This window comes from Durio zibethinus, chromosome 12 (assembly GCF_047325235.1).
Source record: "Durio zibethinus cultivar Kanyao isolate XHJ-2024 chromosome 12, ASM4732523v1, whole genome shotgun sequence".
Taxonomy (NCBI): Eukaryota; Viridiplantae; Streptophyta; class Magnoliopsida; order Malvales; family Malvaceae; genus Durio; species Durio zibethinus.
The window spans coordinates 11,562,245-11,582,083 of NC_143173.1; the positions used below are offsets into that span (position 1 = coordinate 11,562,245).

The following is a 19,839-nucleotide window of genomic DNA, read 5'->3' on the forward strand; positions in this document are numbered from 1 at the left end:
GTAGAGAGAAAAAATCATGGATCATCGAAAAAATTTTCACTATCAAATAATGAATATAGAAAGTTTTTCTCTAGCTAAAACTAGAGCTAATCAACAATTAAAGAGATAATTGAAGAAATTTCTCTAAATGGATGATTCAACAAATACACCTTGAATTTATTTCTAGAGAGCTTCAAACTCGATCTTCACTGTTTAAAGTGTAGAACTTTGAATTATAAACCTGCTAATAAAATTTTAATTCAATCGGATCACAGATCGACTTTCGTTGAACCAACTCTCTCTTTTTCTTTTTTCTCTATTTTTCTAGCTTTTTTTTTCCTTATCTATTCTTGGTTTGCGTGCTACCTTATTTTTTTTTTTTATCATATAACAACTTTACTTTAGATTTTATGTAAAAAAAAATCAAAGACTATGATCTTTAATTGATACAAAACTAATTATATGAGATTAGCAATTTTATCTTTCTTGCAGTAAGATCTTTATTCATTCATTTAAACATAGACTATATGGCGTATTATCGTTGCACATGACCTATATGATGATTATATTAACAACCGGGACCGACAAAAGTCAAAGGAGATACAAACTCAATAAATATCTGCTGTTAGCTTGGGCAGGGCATTGCTACGACTTCCTTGGTCTTAACTCTTAATTGGCGCTTTTTGCTTGTCCAATCAAAACATGTTAAGCTGCCAAGTCCTGTTGCTTATCTTGGCTTGCCTTGGGATATCTGACGCTGCAACAGACACGCTCAACCAAGGTGATAAACTCAATTCATCTGATAATCTTGTATCCCAAAATGGAGCTGTCACCTTAGGTTTCTACAAACAAGAGAATGGCGAGACTTGGGATGGCAAAGACGCCGGATATTATTTGGCTATGTGGTACACTGAGGAGACGTTAAACATTCCATCTGATTGGCAAACCGCGACAATCCCATCGCAAACGACTCAGGGGTTCTCATCATAGACAACACTGGATTGAAAATTACGCACTCTGGTGGGAATCCTATCCAACTTTTCTCACTTCAGTCTACCTCTACCACCACCACCAACAGTTCCAACATGAAGCTCGTCTTACAAGATTCCGGAAATCTTGTTTTCCAAGATGCGAACTCTAATGGGGAAGTCATAGTATTGTGGCAAAGCTTTGATTATCCAACTGACACTTTTCTGCCTGGGATGATATTAGGGGTCGGCCGTGGAAGAAAGTGGTCACTTACATCTTGGTTGACAACATCAATCCCAGTGCCTGGGGCTTTTACTCTGGAGTGGGATCCTGAACGAGAGCGATTAATTGTTCGGCTCAGAGAGAGGGTTTTGTGGACTACTGGTGAAAATTTTGAAAATATTCTCTCCTTGGGTCCAGGGATCATGAACTATAATTTCACTCATTTTTCTAATGTAGATGAGCAATATCTTTATTTTACACCCCTAATTAATGAATATACTCCTGAAGAGCTGAGGAAAAACGCAAGGTTGGTGTTGCTTGACGATGGGAGTTTGGAAATTGGAAGCAGGCTTGTCTTATTTGGTTCAAAAACCTGTGCAGGTGATAGTATAGAGAAAGGTTGCGAGAGATGGGAAGGACCAAAGTGCAGAAGCAATGGTGATAAGTACGAAATAAGATCCATAATACCTACAGATCTAAATAATACACTAGCGGAGAATAACACTCTTTCCATTAACGATTATAAGGACATATGTTGGAACGATTGTCAATGTTTGGCAGTCAACGCAGCGTTTGTCCTTGGCTGCCAGTTTCTTTCGGGACCTTATGTTGAAGGTGCGTTGCAGGGATCTAACTATCAAGTCATAATTGGCAGACACTCAAGTAACTTTAATCTTTGTCTATCCTTTATATTGCTCTTGTTGCACTCAAGTTCTTCATTCTTGGTTCCAATCTGTATTATCTTTTGATTTTGTTAAATGGTACGGACTATAAAATGCAATATTGCTCTTGTATTTGGATAAATAGTAAAAGAAAGAAAGGGAAATTAAGTAAAAGAGAAGGTTATTTAAAAGAAAAGAAATGATATATGTATTTTTTATTTAGATAGATAAAATTAATAAAGAAAAAAAAGTAAATGAATCTTAATAACTATTATTTGATTAAATAATAGAAAAGGAAGGAAATGATTTATTATATTATTTTTTTATTATAATTTATGATAATATTTGTTTTTACTATAATATTTACATGTTTGTGTTAATGTATTTCATGTATTTAATTTTTTTAATTTTTTTATAAAAATAATTATTAATGAAATTTATGAAATTCATAAAAAAAAGAGAAAAAAATTTGAAACAATAAATTTATTGATAAATAATATTTTATATTCTCAATCTAATTTTAAAGTTTAAAATTATATACTATTAATTTTAAAAAATTAATAAAAATATAATAATCATTTTATATTTTAAAAATTTTATTCTTTTTCTTTCCCTTCCTTTTCTCCCAATTTGGTAATTAAAAATTGAAGAAAGTTGAGAGAAACAAGGAAAGCTAAGCATATCTTTCTTTCCTTTATTTTTATTTATATCATATACAAACAAGGAAAAGGATTCCCCATTTCCTTTGTTTCCTTTCCATTCCTTTCCTTTCTCTCCCTTTACCTCAATCCAAACATGCTGTTGTTTTACATTGATGCAGGGTCAAAAAACTGGATATGGATTTTAATCTCTCTAGCAATGGCTCTAATGATCACAATACTGCTTAGCATCCTGTTTTATTTGAGAAGACGACGACGAATTAGAATGGAAGGTAAACTCCCACAAATTAAAAATTGACTGAAGTTGAGGGGAGTAAAATGATGTTTTACTATTTTCTTTTATGTAAACTTCAACTTGCTTTCAACAGAGAAGTTTATGCTTGAGCTAATGGCTATTATGTAAATTTCAACTTGCTTTGAACAGAGAAGTTTCTAGTTGAGCTAATGACATCAGATAAAACAAATGAGATAAGCGAGCTTCAAACTGGAAATAATGGTCACAATCTAAACATATATAGTGCAGCATCGATCATGTCTGCTACAAATTGCTTCTCACCAGAAAATTTGCTTGGAAAAGGTGGTTTTGGACCCGTTTTCAAGGTGCCTGCCATAAGTAAATTAGTGAGAATGATTTCATCACTCTGTTTCTAACATTCTATCTTAGCTGATAACTCGTTAAACATTATGCCTGGGGACATTGCCTGATGGCCAAGAAGTAGCAATAAAGAGATTATCAAGAGGATCAGAACAAGGGCTAGTGGAGTTCAAAAATGAACTTATACTTATTGCTAAATTGCAACACACAAACCTTGTGCGGCTCTTAGGCTTTTGCATCCAAGGGGAAGAGAAAATGCTGGTCTATGAGTACATGGCTAATAAAAGCTTCGACTCTTTTATCTTTGGTTAGCAACAGTTGCACTCTTATTTCTTCTGACTGCCAATTTTTATGTTTATGCCTTTAATGCCTTTTATCTAACAGATGAATCAAAAAGGAAGCTATTAGATTGGGATAAGCGGTTTAGCATTATCGAAGGGATAGCTCAAGGATTACTTTATCTTCATAAATACTCTAGACTCAAAATAATTCGTAGAGATTTGAAGGCAAGTAACATATTGCTTGACAAGAACATGAATCCGAAGATATCAGATTTTGGGATGGCAAGGATTTACAAAACAAATGAAGCTGAATCAAATACTAATAGGATTGTCGGCACATAGTAAGTAAGCAATTATTATTGTCATTACTTACCAAAATGAATATGTTTGTTAAGTGTATTGTGACTGAATGCAGTGGTTACATGTCTCCGGAATATGCAATGGCTGGTATATTCTCTGTAAAATCAGATGTTTACAGTTTTGGTGTTAAGGTGTTGGAAGTTGTCGGTGGCCGAAAGAACACCAGCAATTTTTATTTTGACGGTCCACTTAACCTTGTTGGATATGTAAGTTGATATTATATTCTTACAGTAGTTAGCTTTACCTTTGGAACAAACATGTTATTCTGACATTTTGTAAATGATTGTTGCAGGCATGGGAATTATGGAAACACGGTGCAGCATTGGAATTGGTAGATCCAACTTTAAGTGATTCGTGTCGTAAACACCAGGTTTTAAGATGCATTACTTTGGGTTTGTTATGCGTGGAAGAAAGTCCAGTAGATAGGCCGAGCATGTCAGATGTTATCTCTATGCTAACTGGAGAAATGCAACTACCGCTGCCAAAACGCCCTGCATTTTCGACAGGAAGAAGTATGACAGGGGCAAATGTGGGGGAGAAAGAGATGGAAAATTACTCAGTGAATGGCCTATCCATGTCTGTGATGGATGCAAGATGAAGCCAACAAGATTTTCTTCAAGTTTATGTTTGACAAGTTTGTTAAGAATACTAGAGTCATAAATAAGTAAACACAGAGAATACATGTGTTGGGGACTAGACAACAGTAAATATTTAATCATATGGTGCCTTGTAGGTGATTTTCTGATTATGTATTTTATTTTATATTACTTTTTTGTACATGTGAAAAATTGTAGTAATAGATTTGGGTTTTTTTTTTTTTTTTTTAATCTCAAGTCAATAGGAGATATCGATAGCAAAATTAAGTGTAAGTTGATATTTTTGTACATAATTTTTACATCAAATGTGAGCATAAGAAAATAAAGTTCAACCTAAGCTTGAAATGAAGTTTTAACGTTTGAATTTGGTGTCAAGTTTTATTATTGCTAGACTAAGCCCGCTAACATTAGCAAAATAGAATGTTAGCATCCGGAAATATAATACTTTTTATATCATAAATGTTTGATTTAGAAAATAGTTTAATAACAAAAGAAAATATGTTTTGGAGCTCTGAAAACTATTTCCATGATAAACAAAAGGGGATTAGTAGTGGCTAAATATGAAATGCAAACTCAAAATCAAAGAAATTCAAATTAGAAAAAGAAGAGTTGAAGACCGTAATAGGTGATGGAGAGGATCGATAAGAATGTTTTAATTATATTATATAAAAGCAAAGAAAAGTTATAATAGGCCACATCACAATTACAAAATTTTGATTTTAATAATTCAATGATAATTATATGATCCTTCGTTATTTAAATACAAAAAATTTAAAAAATATAATAAATTAGGAGCTTGTATAATAATAAACTAAAAATATATGATTAGAACAAAAGAAAGTCTTATAATTCAATTATGCTAACGAAAAAAAAAAAAGATGCATTAGCAGCACTGATCATTGATTTTTTAACCTTTAGTTTATATTCAAATAAGAGGAAAAAGAATTTTTTAGGGGAAGTTTATAATTTTTTTTATATGATTAAATAAAATCAAAAATTAAAAATTAAAAATTAAAAATTAAAATTGATAAATTAAAATGTATTATTAAATATAAAGGATGTAAAATTTAAAAAAATTAATATATTTTGATAATTTTTTAAATAAATATTTTTAATAAAAGTTTAACACAATTTATACGATTAAAAGATACCGATAAATTTAAATTATAAATAGAATGTATCTTTTATAATGTATCTTTTTTAAAAATAATTAAATCAAAATTAAAATCAAAAATTAAAAATTGAAATTGATATATCAAAATGTATTGTTACATAAATTAAGAATGTAAAATTTTAAAAATTTAATTTTTTTTAAATAAATATTTTTAATAAAAATTTTGACATAATTTATATGATAAAAAAATATCGATTTATTGAATTATAAATAGAATGTGTCTTTTATATATTATTCATCTTTACTTTAAATCCCATCACTTTATCAATTTAAAATTCTTTATTAAAAATTTTATTAGATTATTTTTAAAAAAATTACAATTTCGCTTACAAAATTTTTAAAAAACTTTTTAAAAGTATTAGATTATTAACAAGTGATTAATTAAATCGATTAAAATTTTTTTTTTCGGATAAAAAAATCTTAAATTTAAATGTTATCGTAATTACTTATTGGAATCATCTCAAATTCATAACTTATAATTATTTATTTTAAATTATAGATATTTTATTTTGATTTGAAAAATTTCATAATTTATTTAAAAAATTTTTTTTTTTTTACAAAAAAAATAGAGAGTACCGGAATAAATCAAAGACCATTTCCCAATTCCTCTTTTAATAACCGAAAAGGACATAAAAGATAACCAGCAAGAATCCTCTCAACTCTCCGTCGGCCCGATCTCCACCCCCCACCCTCCTTGCCTCCTAAACAAGGGAAGGCTGCCCCAAGCTGTTTGACCCGGTTTGACTCTCTCATTTTGTATCTCTACATTTCTTGCAATTTAAAAATTACTTTCAATTTTCTAAGCTATTTTCATTGCTGTTTTGATTTTATCACGTGATAAAATCCATTCTTTTTTATTTATAACTCTAAGCTATTTTTGTAAATGGTTGGATTTCATAAGATAATGACCTTCTTTTCGCAACAATTTTTTTTTTTTGTTTTAATAAATTAGTCTCATTTTTTGTGAGCTGTATTGATGAATATTTGGGATGTGAAGAATAGGAGTTAATTAGGTTAGCAATTTAGTGTTTTTGATGCAATAAGCAATCTTGTCATTGGTGTGTACGGTAATCTATCAGTGCAGTGCTGTTGCCGCTTGTCTCTGCATCTTAAGTAATAAAGCTACTCGTTTGGATGGTTTTTCACATTGGAAGCTTAAACTTACCTGGGGTATAAATAATTAATTAATGTTCGTAATTTATTTGGGTTTGGCTGAAATAAAATTTGAATTCAGTTTGATCATTATTTAGATTAGTCTAAGTTTGAGCTTAAGTAATTCGATTTATTAAACGAGTCAAGTTCAAACATTTTAATGTTCGGCTTGAATAGCTTGTGAACTTATTATTTTAATTAAAAAATTGTTATTTTACTCATATATATCAATTTAAATCTGGGTTTGATTTTGAACATATAATCAAACTTGAAATCGAGCACGAAAATCAAGCTCATTTTTTATTAAACGAGCCTAATCGAATGAGTTTGAGTAGTTTAATTTTTTTCTTGAGTCGAGCTCAAGCTTAAAAATTAAAGCTCAAGTGAGCTTAAGTTGAATTTTGAATAACAAATTTCAAGTTGAGCTTGAGCTTTTCACTATATCAATTCGACTTAACTCGAATACATCTATAAGCTTACCACTTGAATTTTTTTTTTTTTTGTAATGATTAAAAAGTATCCGACATAAAAAAAGAAAAAAAAAACTTTAATACCCAACACTGCCATTTTCTTTGTTTTCCTTTAATCAAAATCAGCCCAAACTAATTAAGCTCCATCAATTTTCCTCTTTATTTCGGTGGCAGTTTTACAAAAGGAGATCACGGAGGATAAGCTTACGAACTCTGTACATTCCACAGTTTTCAAAGAATCGGATTCCCTTGAAGGGAAGTGTGCAAAAATTGAGGGTTATGACTTCAATCAGGGCATAAACTACTCCAAGCTTCTCAAATCCATGTTTTCCACTGGATTTCAGGCTTCCAATCTTGGAGAAGCTATGGAAATTGCCAACGAGATGGTTGGTTTCATTTATTTAGATTTCTTTTTTGTCCTAGTGTTTTGGATGCTATGTCTATTTTTCTTTTTCTGCTATCCAATTTTGCTAACTTAATTCGTAAAAGTATATTCTCGATCAAATTGAAGTTAGACTGGAGGCTTTCTAATGAGACTATAACTAAGGACTGCAGTGAGGAGGAGAAGGATCCTGCCTACAGAGAATCTGTCAGATGCAAGGTCTTTTTGGGTTTTACATCAAATCTTATTTCATCTGGTGTTCGAGATACTGTTTGTTATCTTACTGAGCATCACATGCTAAGTTACAAGTCAGACCTGAAAATCAGACCTTTTGTGTAGAATTGGGATGAAATACAAAATGTAATGAGAAAAAATGCAGCAGACTGCTTATAATCTGCTGAATTTTGCCCGCACATGAAATCTACGAAGGAGAAAAAGAAGAAAAATCGGAAACGGATTCTGAAAAAAATTAAAAGGCTGGAAATTATTATTCATTGGTTTCAAATTTTTTTTTTAATATTTTGGAAGGATTTCAAAATCTGTCATCGGGTTCTTGATTTAGCCTTACTCTCCATCTAAGAAGTGTTATTTTTAAAATGACTTTAGGTTGATGTTATAGTTACTACAACTGGTGGCATAGAAGAAGATCTTATAAAGTGCCTTGCGCCAACATATAAAGGTGATTTTTCACTACCTGGTGCTCAGTTACGATCAAGAGGATTGAATTGCATTGGTAACTTGCTGGTTCCTAATGATAACTACTGCAAATTTGAGGATTGGATCATTCCAATTTTTGATAAAATGTTGAGGGAGCAAATTGAAGAGGTACTTCCATACGCACGCATGCAGAGTATTTCATACACTTGTGTTAGTAGGACAAATTTGACCTCCAAATTGTCTCATTGGATTTAGGACCTTTTAGTTTTCTGTAAATATTGAAAAGATTATTAATCTCTTGAGTCTAAGTTATTGTGAATGATAGAATAATTCAGCTTGTATTTATACTCCATTCCATTGATTTCAATTACCATAGTAGATGTATCTCTTGTGTTTAATGGTGTCTGCCATTCTGTTAATTTCATCGTACCTCTTGTTTTTGGTTTTCACAGAATTTGTTGTGGACTCCATCAAAGTTAATTGCACGCTTGGGTAAAGAAATAAATAGTGAAAGTTCATACCTCTACTAGGCATACAAGGCAAGTGTCCTACCAATTTAGCTTAATGGTACGAGAATATAACTACCTTTTGGCATTCTCTTTTGCTAGTTGATCAAAATGGTCAGATCTACACTTGACTTTTGTGTTGTTATCAATGACCATCTGTAATAAATGTCATTCATTTACTATGCTTCATTGAGGATGTATATGATACAAATAAAGTTGTAGTTGTTTAATCTATTATGAAATATTGCATTATAGCTGTGAAGATATTCCGTTACTGCTTGACTACCTTACTTTATCCTTTATACCACAATGCTGTAAGATATGAGTCTTGCCAACTAATATCATGAGATTATCTTGAACAAGTGATTGGATATATTTGTTACTGAAGAAGGCTTCGTTAATGAATACTCAGTAATGAATTCTCAAGAAACTTTGGCCAAAGAGATAAAAAAAAAAAAAGAATTCTCAAGCAACTGGAACATTATAGAACATGCATTTCATATCATTTTTATTAAGTTTCAGCCTCTGGGTTTTGTAATTTTGCTTTATGCAATGGTAGTCTATAAGGACTTGTCAGCATAATGTTATTAACATTCATCTTTTCCCCTTTTGACAGCATAGCTCACTTTTATCATTTATTTGTATTTTCCAGAACAAGATTCCTGTCTTCTGTCCAGGCTTAACAGATGGCTCTTTGGGGGATATGTTGTATTTTCATTCCTTTCGCAGTCCAGGTCTGATAATTGATGCAGTGCAAGGTCGATTTTCTAGTTTCATCTTCGTTGCTTGCTGATTACTGACTGCTTGCGGATTGTGATAGAAATTTCTAACTAGGTTACCCTTTGACAGATATTAGGGCCATGAATAGTGAAGCTGTCCATGCAAGTCCCAGGACAACAGGAATGATAATTCTAGTAGGTGGACTGCCAAAGCATCATATATGCAATGCTAATATGATGCAAAATGGTGCTGATTATGCTATTTACATAAATACTGCACAAGAGTTTGATGGAAGCGATTCTGGAGCCCGTCCTGATGAGGCTGTTTCATGGGGGAAAAATACGAGGTTCTGCTAAAACAGTTAAGGTATGCCTTTGTGTATCCTGTTGCCTTTCAGCTTCTGTTATCAGACACTCATTATAAATCTCTTTTCGACTTGTACAAATTGGGTTTTTCCTCTGTATCCTTTTTTGGCTTCCACTTTCATTTTCCTTAGAAGTGAACAAATTTATTATTCTGATTCCTGTCTTGTCTCTTGATTGTATTGAATCAGGTACATTGTGATGCAACCATTGCTTTCCCTCTGCTGGTAGCTGAAACATTTGCTTCAAGGTGGAAAAAACTGTTAATATCGAGGCCTAGTACAATTCTTAGGCGGAGTGCGGATTCATGTAATATTACTGTTAGAAATGTTCCTTCGTATCATTGTGGTGGCATCCCAAGGAAGACGATACTATATAAAAGAAGGTCAATGCACATTGCTCTGCCATGGTAACCATGCAGAGAATTGGATAATTGGGTTTTCTAAAGAGAATTGGAAAATTGGGTTTTCTAAAGTGAGTTTATTATTGAAGAGATGGAGAATTGTGAGGGAATTGTGGATGAAACTATGTTATTACAGATTTTGCTTGTAGCTGAACTTATGAACTTGCTGAGGCTTCTTTATCCATTGTCTTTGGCTGATCTTTTGCCAGAAACAACTAATAAATCATTCTAATTTCTAATTGCTTTTAGTTTCGCATCAAATGAATAACGGTGGTTTTTTTGGCTATTTAACTCTGGAAGGCGAAGCTCCTCTGCTAGACAAGACAGACTCAAAAGGAAAAGAGCTTTACAACGTAAACAAGACAACTTTGTATTTTTCCACTCAAAGTCAGCATGGGGTCTCTGAAAACTCTATGTAAGTAGACATGTCGGTTGGCTGACGTTGTTACGAAAAGGCCCCTACTTTCCATTCCAATACGAATATCTGAGGCAACTGTTGTCGGTCGGGAACTGCAGAAAAGCAAAAAACCACATGAAACCTTAAAACGCAGGGACATCAAAACCACCACTTACTATCAAAAATGCCACCCAAGTCCTTCCCTGTCCCCGTTAAACCCCCAAAACCCTACTTCTTTTACGGCCACCGGAAGCCCTCTCAAAACCGCCCCGTCGTCTACGGTGGCCTATTTTCCAATCGACAAATCCTTAAAACTCCCCAAAACCCTCCACCGCATGCACCACCCTTCGATCTCCGCAAATGGGACCCGCATCACCTCTTGCAGAACCCATCACCAGCGTCCATTCCCAATCCCCTCCGAAACCCAAAACTCTCCCCCATCGCCCGCTTCATCCTCGATGCCTTCCGAAAGAACCAGTACACATGGGGACCACCCGTCGTCTTTGAACTCAACAAGCTCCGCCGCGTCACCGCCTCGCTCGTGGCGGAAGTGCTCAAAGTCCAAAATGACCCTGTTCTGGCTTCCAAGTTCTTCCGTTGGGCTGGTAAGCAGAAAGGATTTAAACACAATTTCGCTTCTTATAATGCTTTAGCTTATTGCCTCAATAGAAATGGTCGTTTTCGAGCTGCTGATCAGTTACCTGAACTAATGGATTCCCAAGGGAAGCCACCAACTGAAAAACAGTTTGAAATTTTAATACGAATGCATGCTGATAACAATAGAGGACAAAGGGTTTATTATGTATATCAGAAAATGAAGACTTTTGGAATAAAGCCGCGTGTTTTTTTGTATAATCGGATAATGGATGCATTGGTCAAAACTGGTTATTTAGATTTAGCATCGTCAGTGTATGAGGATTTTAGGGGGGATGGTTTGGTGGAGGAGAGTATCACATTCATGATTTTGATCAAGGGCTTATGTAAGGTGGGGCGGATTGGCGAAATGCTGGAGGTTTTGGGGAGGATGAGGGAGAAGTTATGTAAGCCGGATGTTTTTGCCTATACAGCTATGGTTAGGATTTTGGTTTCAGAAGGAAATTTAGATGGGGGTTTGCGTGTTTGGAAGGAGATGGAGAGAGATGGGGTGAAGCCAGATGTGATGGCATATGTGACGATAGTTGCAGGGTTATGTAAGGGAGGGAGGGTGCAGGAAGGGTATGAGTTGTTTAGGGAGATGAAAAAGAAAGGGATTTTGATTGAGAGGGAGACTTACGGTGGCTTAATTGAAGGATTTGTGAAGGATGGGAAGCTTGGGTCTGCTTGTGATTTGTTGAAGGATTTGATAGATTCAGGGTACAGGGCTGATTTGGGGATTTACAATTCACTTATTGAGGGCTTATGTGATGCGAGGCAGGTTGATAGAGCTTATAAGCTTTTACAAATTACAATACAAGAGGGTTTAGAGCCAGAATTTGCGACCGTGAATCCCATGTTGGTGGCGTTTGCTGAGATGAGACGAATGGATGACTTTTGCAGGTTGCTAGAGAAGATGCAAAAGTTAGGATTTTCTGTTATTGATGATCTTTCGAAGTTCTTCTCGTTTATGGTTGGGAAGGGGGAAAGAACAGTAATGGCTGTACAAGTGCTCGATGAGTTAAAGGTGAAAGGTTACAGTAGTGTTCCGATTTACAATATTCTAATGGAGGCTCTGCATAAGACTGGGAAGGTGAAACAAGCGTTATCACTCTTTCAAGAAATGAAGGATTTGAACTTTAAGCCTGACTCTTCAACATATAGTATTGCAATAATATGTTATGTTGAAGATGAGGATATTAAAGAGGCTTGTGTCTGCCATAACAAAATTATAGAGATGTCATGTGTTCCTTCTATTGATGCTTACTATTCTCTTGCTAAAGGTCTCTGCAAAATTGGGGAGATTGATGCGGCTATGATGCTTGTTCGTGATTGCTTAGGTAATGTTACAAGTGGGCCAATGGCATTTAAGTACACTCTTACTATTCTTCATGCCTGTAAATCAGGTGCTGAGAAAGTGATGGAAGTGTTAAACGAAATGATGCAAGAAGGTTTGCCTCCAGATAACATTATATGCTCTGCAATTATATCTGGCATGTGCAAGTACGAGACCGTAGAAGAGGCAAGGAAGGTTTTTGCTAATTTGAGAACACGCAAACTTCTGACTGAAGCTAATACAATTGTGTATGATGAATTATTAATTGAACATATGGAGAAGAAAGCAGCAGACCTTGTGCTCTCAGGGTTAAAGTTCTTTGGTCTGGAATCCAAATTAAAAGCAAAGGGTTCCACCCTGCTATCTAGATGAAGAATTGAAGGCCAATACTCAATACATATTTTCAATGTCTCATTTGCCCTATGTGCTACTAATCTTAGTTATCTAAACACCACAGCCTGCATGAGAGGATCCCATTCGCTCTGTTGATTTAATTTGTTTGTACGAGTCACTGAATGGAGCAATGGGTTACCATCTTTGGAGTTGTCTTAGAGGACTATATAAGAGGCATCAGGATTAGTCGGGCTTGGTTGACAGGTGGATGCAGACTAATGATTTAATGTCTATCAGCATGTGTCAGGTTGCATCTATCAGCTCAGCTTGTTTTGCTTCTCTAGATGGTTGTGGTTCTGCTGCTGGGTCCAAATATGCACAGGGCAGTCTCTGTATGCTCTTCCATTTTGTAAGGTTATTCCATGAGATATAACCACACTCACACACAAGGGTTGTTCCATGACTAAGTCATCTTATTAACCTTCATTGTGGTTTAGATCCAATATGACGTTGCAGTTTAATTAAATCTACTGTTCTGATCTCAACTCATCAACTTCAATTCTCTTGATCATTAACAGTATCTTAGCCTGTTTCTAAGCCTATCTCCAAGCCTATCTCCTTCAATGTTGGCAACCATCAGGTTTGATCCTTGATATCTCGAGTTTAAACTTAATGTTCGTTCCTTAAACTTTAAATAACTTTCACTGCAGAAATACAACCACTTTATTAAATCTCAATGCCTTTTGGGAATTTGTTTGTTCCGGAAACAGAGCTAGAAAAAAATAAACTAGCCTAAGTTGTAACTTTTAGGCTTTAACATTGACGGCAGATACAAGTTGTACTCATAAAGCAAACCCCATAAACTGGAGTTCCGAATTTCCCAGCTTTCCCAAAATGCTCAATGCAAAGATTATTACATTCATCTTGTGTGCAGCCAGGGTTAGGAAATGATTGCTCACAATCTGAGCTCTCTCCCATTATCAGCCGATTGCCTGTACTCATAAAACACACGTGTGATTAATGATTAATCTGCATGCAATACAAAGTTTCATTAAATAATGCTAAAGCATAAAGGGCTTCATTGATTTATTAGTGAATGATAGAACCTTACCAAAAGAGAGAAACAGAAACAGTAGAAGAACAGCTGAGAAGGAGATGCTCTTCATGGCTTTGATTTGTGTTGTTTGGGGTTCAAGACTGCAGAGACCATATGGTACTTAGAAGAATTTGTGTGGGAAAGATCCATTTCCTGGAATTCTTATTCTTATTATTAGTTTTGACATAAAAGGTAAGATATCCATGCATGCATAGTTGTAAAATTTAGCATATATATGGAAATTGAATAATTGTAGCACTCGTACCTGGTCAGACACCAGAATTTCCAATTAGAAAATTGCATAGTTTTCTTTTTATTTCTTTTCTTTAATTTATTCCCTTCAAAATCTGTTTTGAATAGCCACTTGTAACAAATTGCTTTATATAAAAAACAATTGGATCTCTACTTTTTCTATACTTTTTAATCTCCAATAAACAAGACAGAATGATATTAATTACTGCCAAACCTCACCTAAACCTAGATGATGGATAAAGAATAGCACTTTTAGATATCTATAATAAGAAAAAAAGGGTTTTTTTTTTTTTTTAAAGATAAGATAGATATATATTAAAGGTTTCTTCATGTTGCAAACATTACGCTGCTTATGATGTCGAGAAATGGCATGGTGTTGATGCAAAGGATAAACGTAACTTCAGTATCATATCCAAATTTTAAATAATGACAATTATTTTTCCTTTGACTTCCATCTGATGGCTAGGAATAATAACAGCCTCAAATGTCAATACTGTGGTATCTACAAATAAGAATTACAATACCAGATTTCTTGCTCCAACATCAAGTTGCAGAGCTGAAATTTAACCATACACCACCACAACAACAACAACAACAACAACAACAACAACAACAAAATTGCTTAAATAGAAGCATTCACACCATCCATTCTATGAGGGGGTCATTGTCCACACTGGGGGCGACAATGGTGGAACAGCTGCTTCATGAGCTGCACTAGCTTCAATTTCCAGCACTTTCCTAGCAGATGTCTGATGCTCTCTGTTCCTACCAATCTTTCTTGAAGCAAAAGACATGGAGGGAACAGCTCTTGAGGAGTTACTACTATCAATGGATGCTAAAAACTTGTCCCTTGAGAGAGTAGTGGGGGCATTTGCAATAACAGAGCTGAATACGCCAGACTCCCTTAAACCTTGTATCATTGCCTGAGTCAATAAGAGAGAACATTAATTGCTAGGAAGAGGAGAAGAGGAAAAGCCAAGGCACAGAAATTTGAACACATTATCAAAGTACAAACGCCACTTGTATGACATATTATTGAACTGTAATGAGAATTTAAGGATAATTTCGATGCATTTCGCAGACAAGTCATCCATTTATTTATTTATTTTTTAAAATTCTGTTCTTTCAATTTCGAACAAGTAACTACACTCAATCAGCTTGACACCCTTCCAACACTGTACCAGAACCTTTATATGCTAGCACATCCATTCAAGATAAGTTTCATAGCAAAAAGGACAAGTCCTTACTCTTACAACCCATAAACATGTTGAAATGAATTTTAAAGGTGAATGCTTATAAAAGCAGTTTTAATTTCCTGTGATTTCTTATGTTCAAAAATGTTAATAACTGTTCTTACCATAGGAGCATCTATGCGAGTTAAAATCCCCTTTCTCAGGAGCTTCAGTCTTAGGTCTTTTTCACCCCATACATGTTCATGATACCTACAAAAACCAGAGGCCAATAGTTCTACATCAGTACATCCACATACTAGTATCAAGCTGAAAGGGACAATGAAGCAGTGCACACCCCCCTCTCCCCCCCCCCCCCCCCCAAAAAAAAAAAAAAAAAAAACACTCTATATTCAAGTGTAAACCAGTTAAGCATCTCTTCCTCCGTTGCAGTTGAAGCAATTATAAATGCCTGCAACAAATAACATTTACATAGACAATGACACAGCAGTGAGAAGGAAATGATATCCAAAACAAGCAATCATATCAAACACAAGTATACATCAGAGAGAAATCCAACCACATAAACCACAAATTAACCCTGCAACATCTGGTCCATATTCTCAGAAAGAGGGAAAAAGAGAAACAGCCGGGCAACACAGGATTAGAATAAATTAAGAACCAAGATAGTGTTTATTCATGTCACATAATACTCACTTGGGTGTCCACTGACTACCTCACAGGAATATTAACCACGAAATACATGCATCATCATATTCCCTTATGAATTGTTTGGGACACTATCATACATCAGTCGAAATATTACTCAAAAAATTTTATCAGTGTCCATGTCCTTAATGGTCTTCCCCTTTAGTTTAGGCTCTCCGAATTTCTCAAAAGAAAAGATAACATGAGACTAAAAGTCTTTATCTCACAGCAGTAAATATCTAGTTCAGATCTCTCAAGGTTTAGTGCCTTGATAGCTTGTTGCATTTTCCATATTGCAATACTTACTACATGAATGGCAGTAGTAAAAGATATCAAGATAAACAAGAATACAAGAATAACAGAAGACACTAAACTTAAAGCTCTATCAAATTCCAACATGAAGCATCTTTTGACATCTTCCTTGGTAGGTTTGCAGCCACAGCGATCACGTCTAGATGTCAGGTCTGAAAATTTCGCATATGTGTAGTGTAGAACAGCAGCCTCCTCCAATTTGATTTCACTTAAAAACAAAAGTTGTACCAAGTATAATTATGTTCAGGATTGCCACTTGTATGCACCATTAGACAGAAGGTGATAATGAATATAAGCAACTACCATTCTCACAAGTCAAGTAGTTTCAATTACCATATGCTTATCAATGATATGAAGCCAAATTAAAACTTACTTTCATTATCAATGACCGAGCAGCAGCCTGTCCCCACCCAGAAGGCCCCAACCACCCCTTATCCTCACCCACCCTTCGCCCCTGATATGCAAGTATATTGAATTACATAAGAATTTATGAGACTTGTACGTGTGATGCTAATATTGCATCAGGTTATCTGATCAGGTTTTCTAGTAGACAGTCACCATACTTTGGAGTTTTCATATAATTGCGCCATCTGTGAGCACCATTCGGACGAAGATGATCCTGAACAAGAGCAGCTGCTTTCCCATTCCCATAAGTCAAGAAGTAGTTTGGATTACCATGAGTTGATTCCTTATACATGCCAAAATATGTGCCCTTTGGAAGATGGTCATAGTTCTTCTTGAACATTGACACCAGTTTGCATGGATAGAAAACTAAGCCATGTACCAAACTCCAAATCCTAACTTCAGTCATCCAATTTACTGAACTAATCAAAAGTGAGGAAAAAGGACAAGTTAAAATTTACCTCACTAAAAGGATCCTTGATATCATCTCGTTCAACACCGCTCTCCTAAATAAAAAGGGACAAAATTTCCGCTATCACATGTCACAGGCTGGATTCCAAAAGAATAACAAGATACACAATTATAACCACCAATTCCAAGTTCCTTTATTGATATATTTATATATTGCCACTCACATAATTTGGAAATATGACCATATCAATGTTGCTAGGCACATCAAGCAGCAACTGCCTCAAAGAATATTCACTTGCACCAACTGGGTGTATTAATTCATCAGTATCAAGATGAAGAATCCAGTCCATTCCAGCATCCTTATATTTCAAAATGCAAATGAATAAACTTATTAAAATAAGGTCAAGGCTACTGTGCTAGTAATTACAAATAACAAAGTATTTCCATGCATGAAAATAGAATCATCCATGCTGCATACCCTTGCCAAGAAAATGGCCATTTCCATGTTGAGAGACTGCTTCACAAATAGTTCATAATTGCAAGGCTTGTAAAAGAAACTTGACAGCCATGTTTCATTCCAGATCTGGCTGATAACCCCAAAAAATGCCAAAAGAATAAAGATTAAGTAAGCAAACTCTAACAGTAAAGTGACAAAACACAAAACCATTTTGACCAAAAATGAATCGGACTTGGCCCTATAGAATCGGAAAAGAAATGGATGATGGGGTGAACATAGAAATATAAAGAAAGAAAGCCTGAAATTAATGCAAAATAAAGACAATTTATCACCAGTGGCCTCCACATTCAGCTAAAGTACTAGTTAAATAAAATACTAGGAAGAAACATAGAGAACAACTATGCTTTTACTTTAGCTTTAGAATCCAAAAGATGTATTTCAATCATCAAAGGGGAAAAGCTACTCGACCTTTTAGCCTGCTGCTCCTCAAGCTCTCTTGTTCTGTATATAACTTTTACTCCCTGAAGAGCAACGACATAAAACTTATGCTTTAAGCAATTTGGACCAACAGCAGCCACGGGAAAATCAAGTGGATCAATTCTACTTAGAAATGAAAAACAGAGAAAAACTAAATCAGATGAAGGAAAGGCTTCTTAAACTCACAGGAATAGATTCCAAAACTTTAGAAACATTAGGAGATGCAGCATGCCCTTCCACAAAGAGGAAAAAAGTTGTGACTCCAATAACCTTATGATAAAACATCCATGGTAAAATTTGATCCAAGCCAGCTGATGTACTTGCTGTAATACAAATCTGTTATATGAGAAGCAAAACAGCTGAAGGTTATGAAAAATCACAACAATTGCTTTTGGAGGAAACTTCAGCTAAATTCTTAATGAATGTATGCGTGCTAACTATAAAATTGATTTAATGAGAAAGAAAATCACTAGAAAAAAGAACAATTTTATAAAGAAAAATACTTTTAAATTCAAACTACAGGTCAATTGGGAGAAAGATAAAAACTTTGAACTCAGATGAATTGAATAATAAAATTTCGACCTATAATCCAAAAAAGCAGATAAGGATCAAAGCCAAAATTGGTGAATTCAACAAGATCCTAAGCTGAAATCACAGTGGTTAAACAATCCACCAAATATCAATTACCAGAAGCAAGATCAATCCTTCAAAAAATAACCCAACAACCAAAAAAAAGCATAACTTAGCAAGCCAAGCAAGAAAAGCTATTTAATTAAAAGCTTATAGCCAGGTTCAGATCATTGCAGAAAAGGAAGAAAAATGGCGTGCCTTTGGCTTCAAATTAGCTTCAAAACCAAATTTCCAATCCCCATAGTAAGGGAAAGAAGGGGAAGAGCGACGACCAAGATTGATGCAATCAGAAGAAGAATGAGATTTGGGGGAGAGAGATGAGAAAGTCTCCATGCCAGCGAAGACCTCGTGGTGGGATCCACGTGGGGCCTATCGGGAAGTGGCGGAGGATGTGGCGATGGTGGGATCGGATACACCCCCTCCGCGCCACTGGAGAACGAAGGCTAAGGCAGCTAAAGAGAGAGGGAGGATTGTTAGGAGGAGAAGGAGCTTGGAAAGAAAGGATTGGGAGCAGGAGGCTGAGGCAGAGGAGGAGAGAAGTGGAGTGCAGCGGTGGTGGTGGCTGGGCATTCTGATGGTGATTGGTGGAGACAGACAAAAGTCAAGAGAGAGATGTACGAAGGGAGTTTCAGAGTATAAACGAAATGGGAGTGAGCCTACGGGTGTGGTCAGAGTATAATCAAATCAATAAAGTGCAAGGTCAACCTCGAGCTTTAACTTAAAATTACTTTATGAAATTTAGACGATGGAATTTTAATTTTTAAGTTTGATCCATTCAAAATATAATTTACAATTCGTTCAATTAAAAAAAAAATTTAATTTTTATATTTGAGTTATATATAAAAATAAAATAATAAATTTTTAATTAAATTATAAAAAATTATAAAAATTTAATTAAATTTATAATTTACTCAAATCAAATATTATAATACTTAAGCTTGATTCTTTTAATAAATTAAATCGTTCGAACTGAAATTTGATTAAACAATAATCTAACGGAATTCAAATTTTATATTTTTAGTAAGCCGTTCGGGCTTTTCTGTAAATGCAAAATTTTCGTTTGGGCCTTTTTTCTAT

At 34.6% G+C, this 19,839-nt stretch overlaps 2 protein-coding genes and 2 pseudogenes across 6 annotated transcripts; 3 read left to right on the forward strand and 1 right to left on the reverse strand.

The window, feature by feature from the left end:
• Positions 1-291: 291 nt before the first annotated feature.
• Positions 292-4,652, forward strand: LOC111297970 (cysteine-rich receptor-like protein kinase 7). Of its 3 annotated transcripts, none has more exons than XM_089740550.1 (5): positions 292-1,833; positions 2,653-2,763; positions 3,471-3,708; positions 3,783-3,933; positions 4,020-4,652. In XM_089740550.1, exons 1-5 carry the CDS (start codon positions 1,065-1,067, stop codon positions 4,323-4,325), a joined length of 1,575 nt encoding a protein of 524 aa, XP_089596676.1. In that variant the 5' UTR covers positions 292-1,064; the 3' UTR covers positions 4,326-4,652. The 3 variants fall into 3 exon arrangements, with proteins under 3 accessions (XP_089596676.1, XP_089596675.1, XP_089596677.1); XM_089740549.1 differs by having other exon boundaries at positions 908-1,785; XM_089740551.1 differs by lacking the exons at positions 292-1,833; positions 2,653-2,763 and adding an exon at positions 3,189-3,393.
• A 2,859-nt stretch (positions 4,653-7,511) lies between these two features.
• On the forward strand, positions 7,512-10,397 carry LOC111296520 (deoxyhypusine synthase-like; annotated as a pseudogene). Its single transcript, XR_016325872.1, has 6 exons — positions 7,512-7,720; positions 8,108-8,326; positions 8,611-8,697; positions 9,317-9,422; positions 9,514-9,750; positions 9,938-10,397. The product of XR_016325872.1 is annotated as a deoxyhypusine synthase-like (transcript).
• A 153-nt stretch (positions 10,398-10,550) lies between these two features.
• Positions 10,551-13,401, forward strand: EMB3131 (Pentatricopeptide repeat (PPR-like) superfamily protein). The gene has a single exon (XM_022890870.2). The coding sequence runs from the start codon at positions 10,731-10,733 to the stop codon at positions 12,885-12,887; it is 2,157 nt and encodes a 718-aa protein (XP_022746605.2). The 5' UTR covers positions 10,551-10,730; the 3' UTR covers positions 12,888-13,401.
• A 1,184-nt stretch (positions 13,402-14,585) lies between these two features.
• LOC111295853 (glycosyltransferase-like KOBITO 1) lies at positions 14,586-19,456 on the reverse strand (annotated as a pseudogene). Its single transcript, XR_016325874.1, has 11 exons — positions 18,961-19,456; positions 18,319-18,468; positions 18,124-18,176; positions 17,677-17,785; positions 17,423-17,557; positions 17,250-17,293; positions 16,949-17,137; positions 16,443-16,593; positions 15,791-15,837; positions 15,554-15,638; positions 14,586-15,119 (listed from the first exon to the last, which is right to left on the reverse strand). The product of XR_016325874.1 is annotated as a glycosyltransferase-like KOBITO 1 (transcript).
• Between the last annotated feature and the right edge of the window lie 383 nt (positions 19,457-19,839).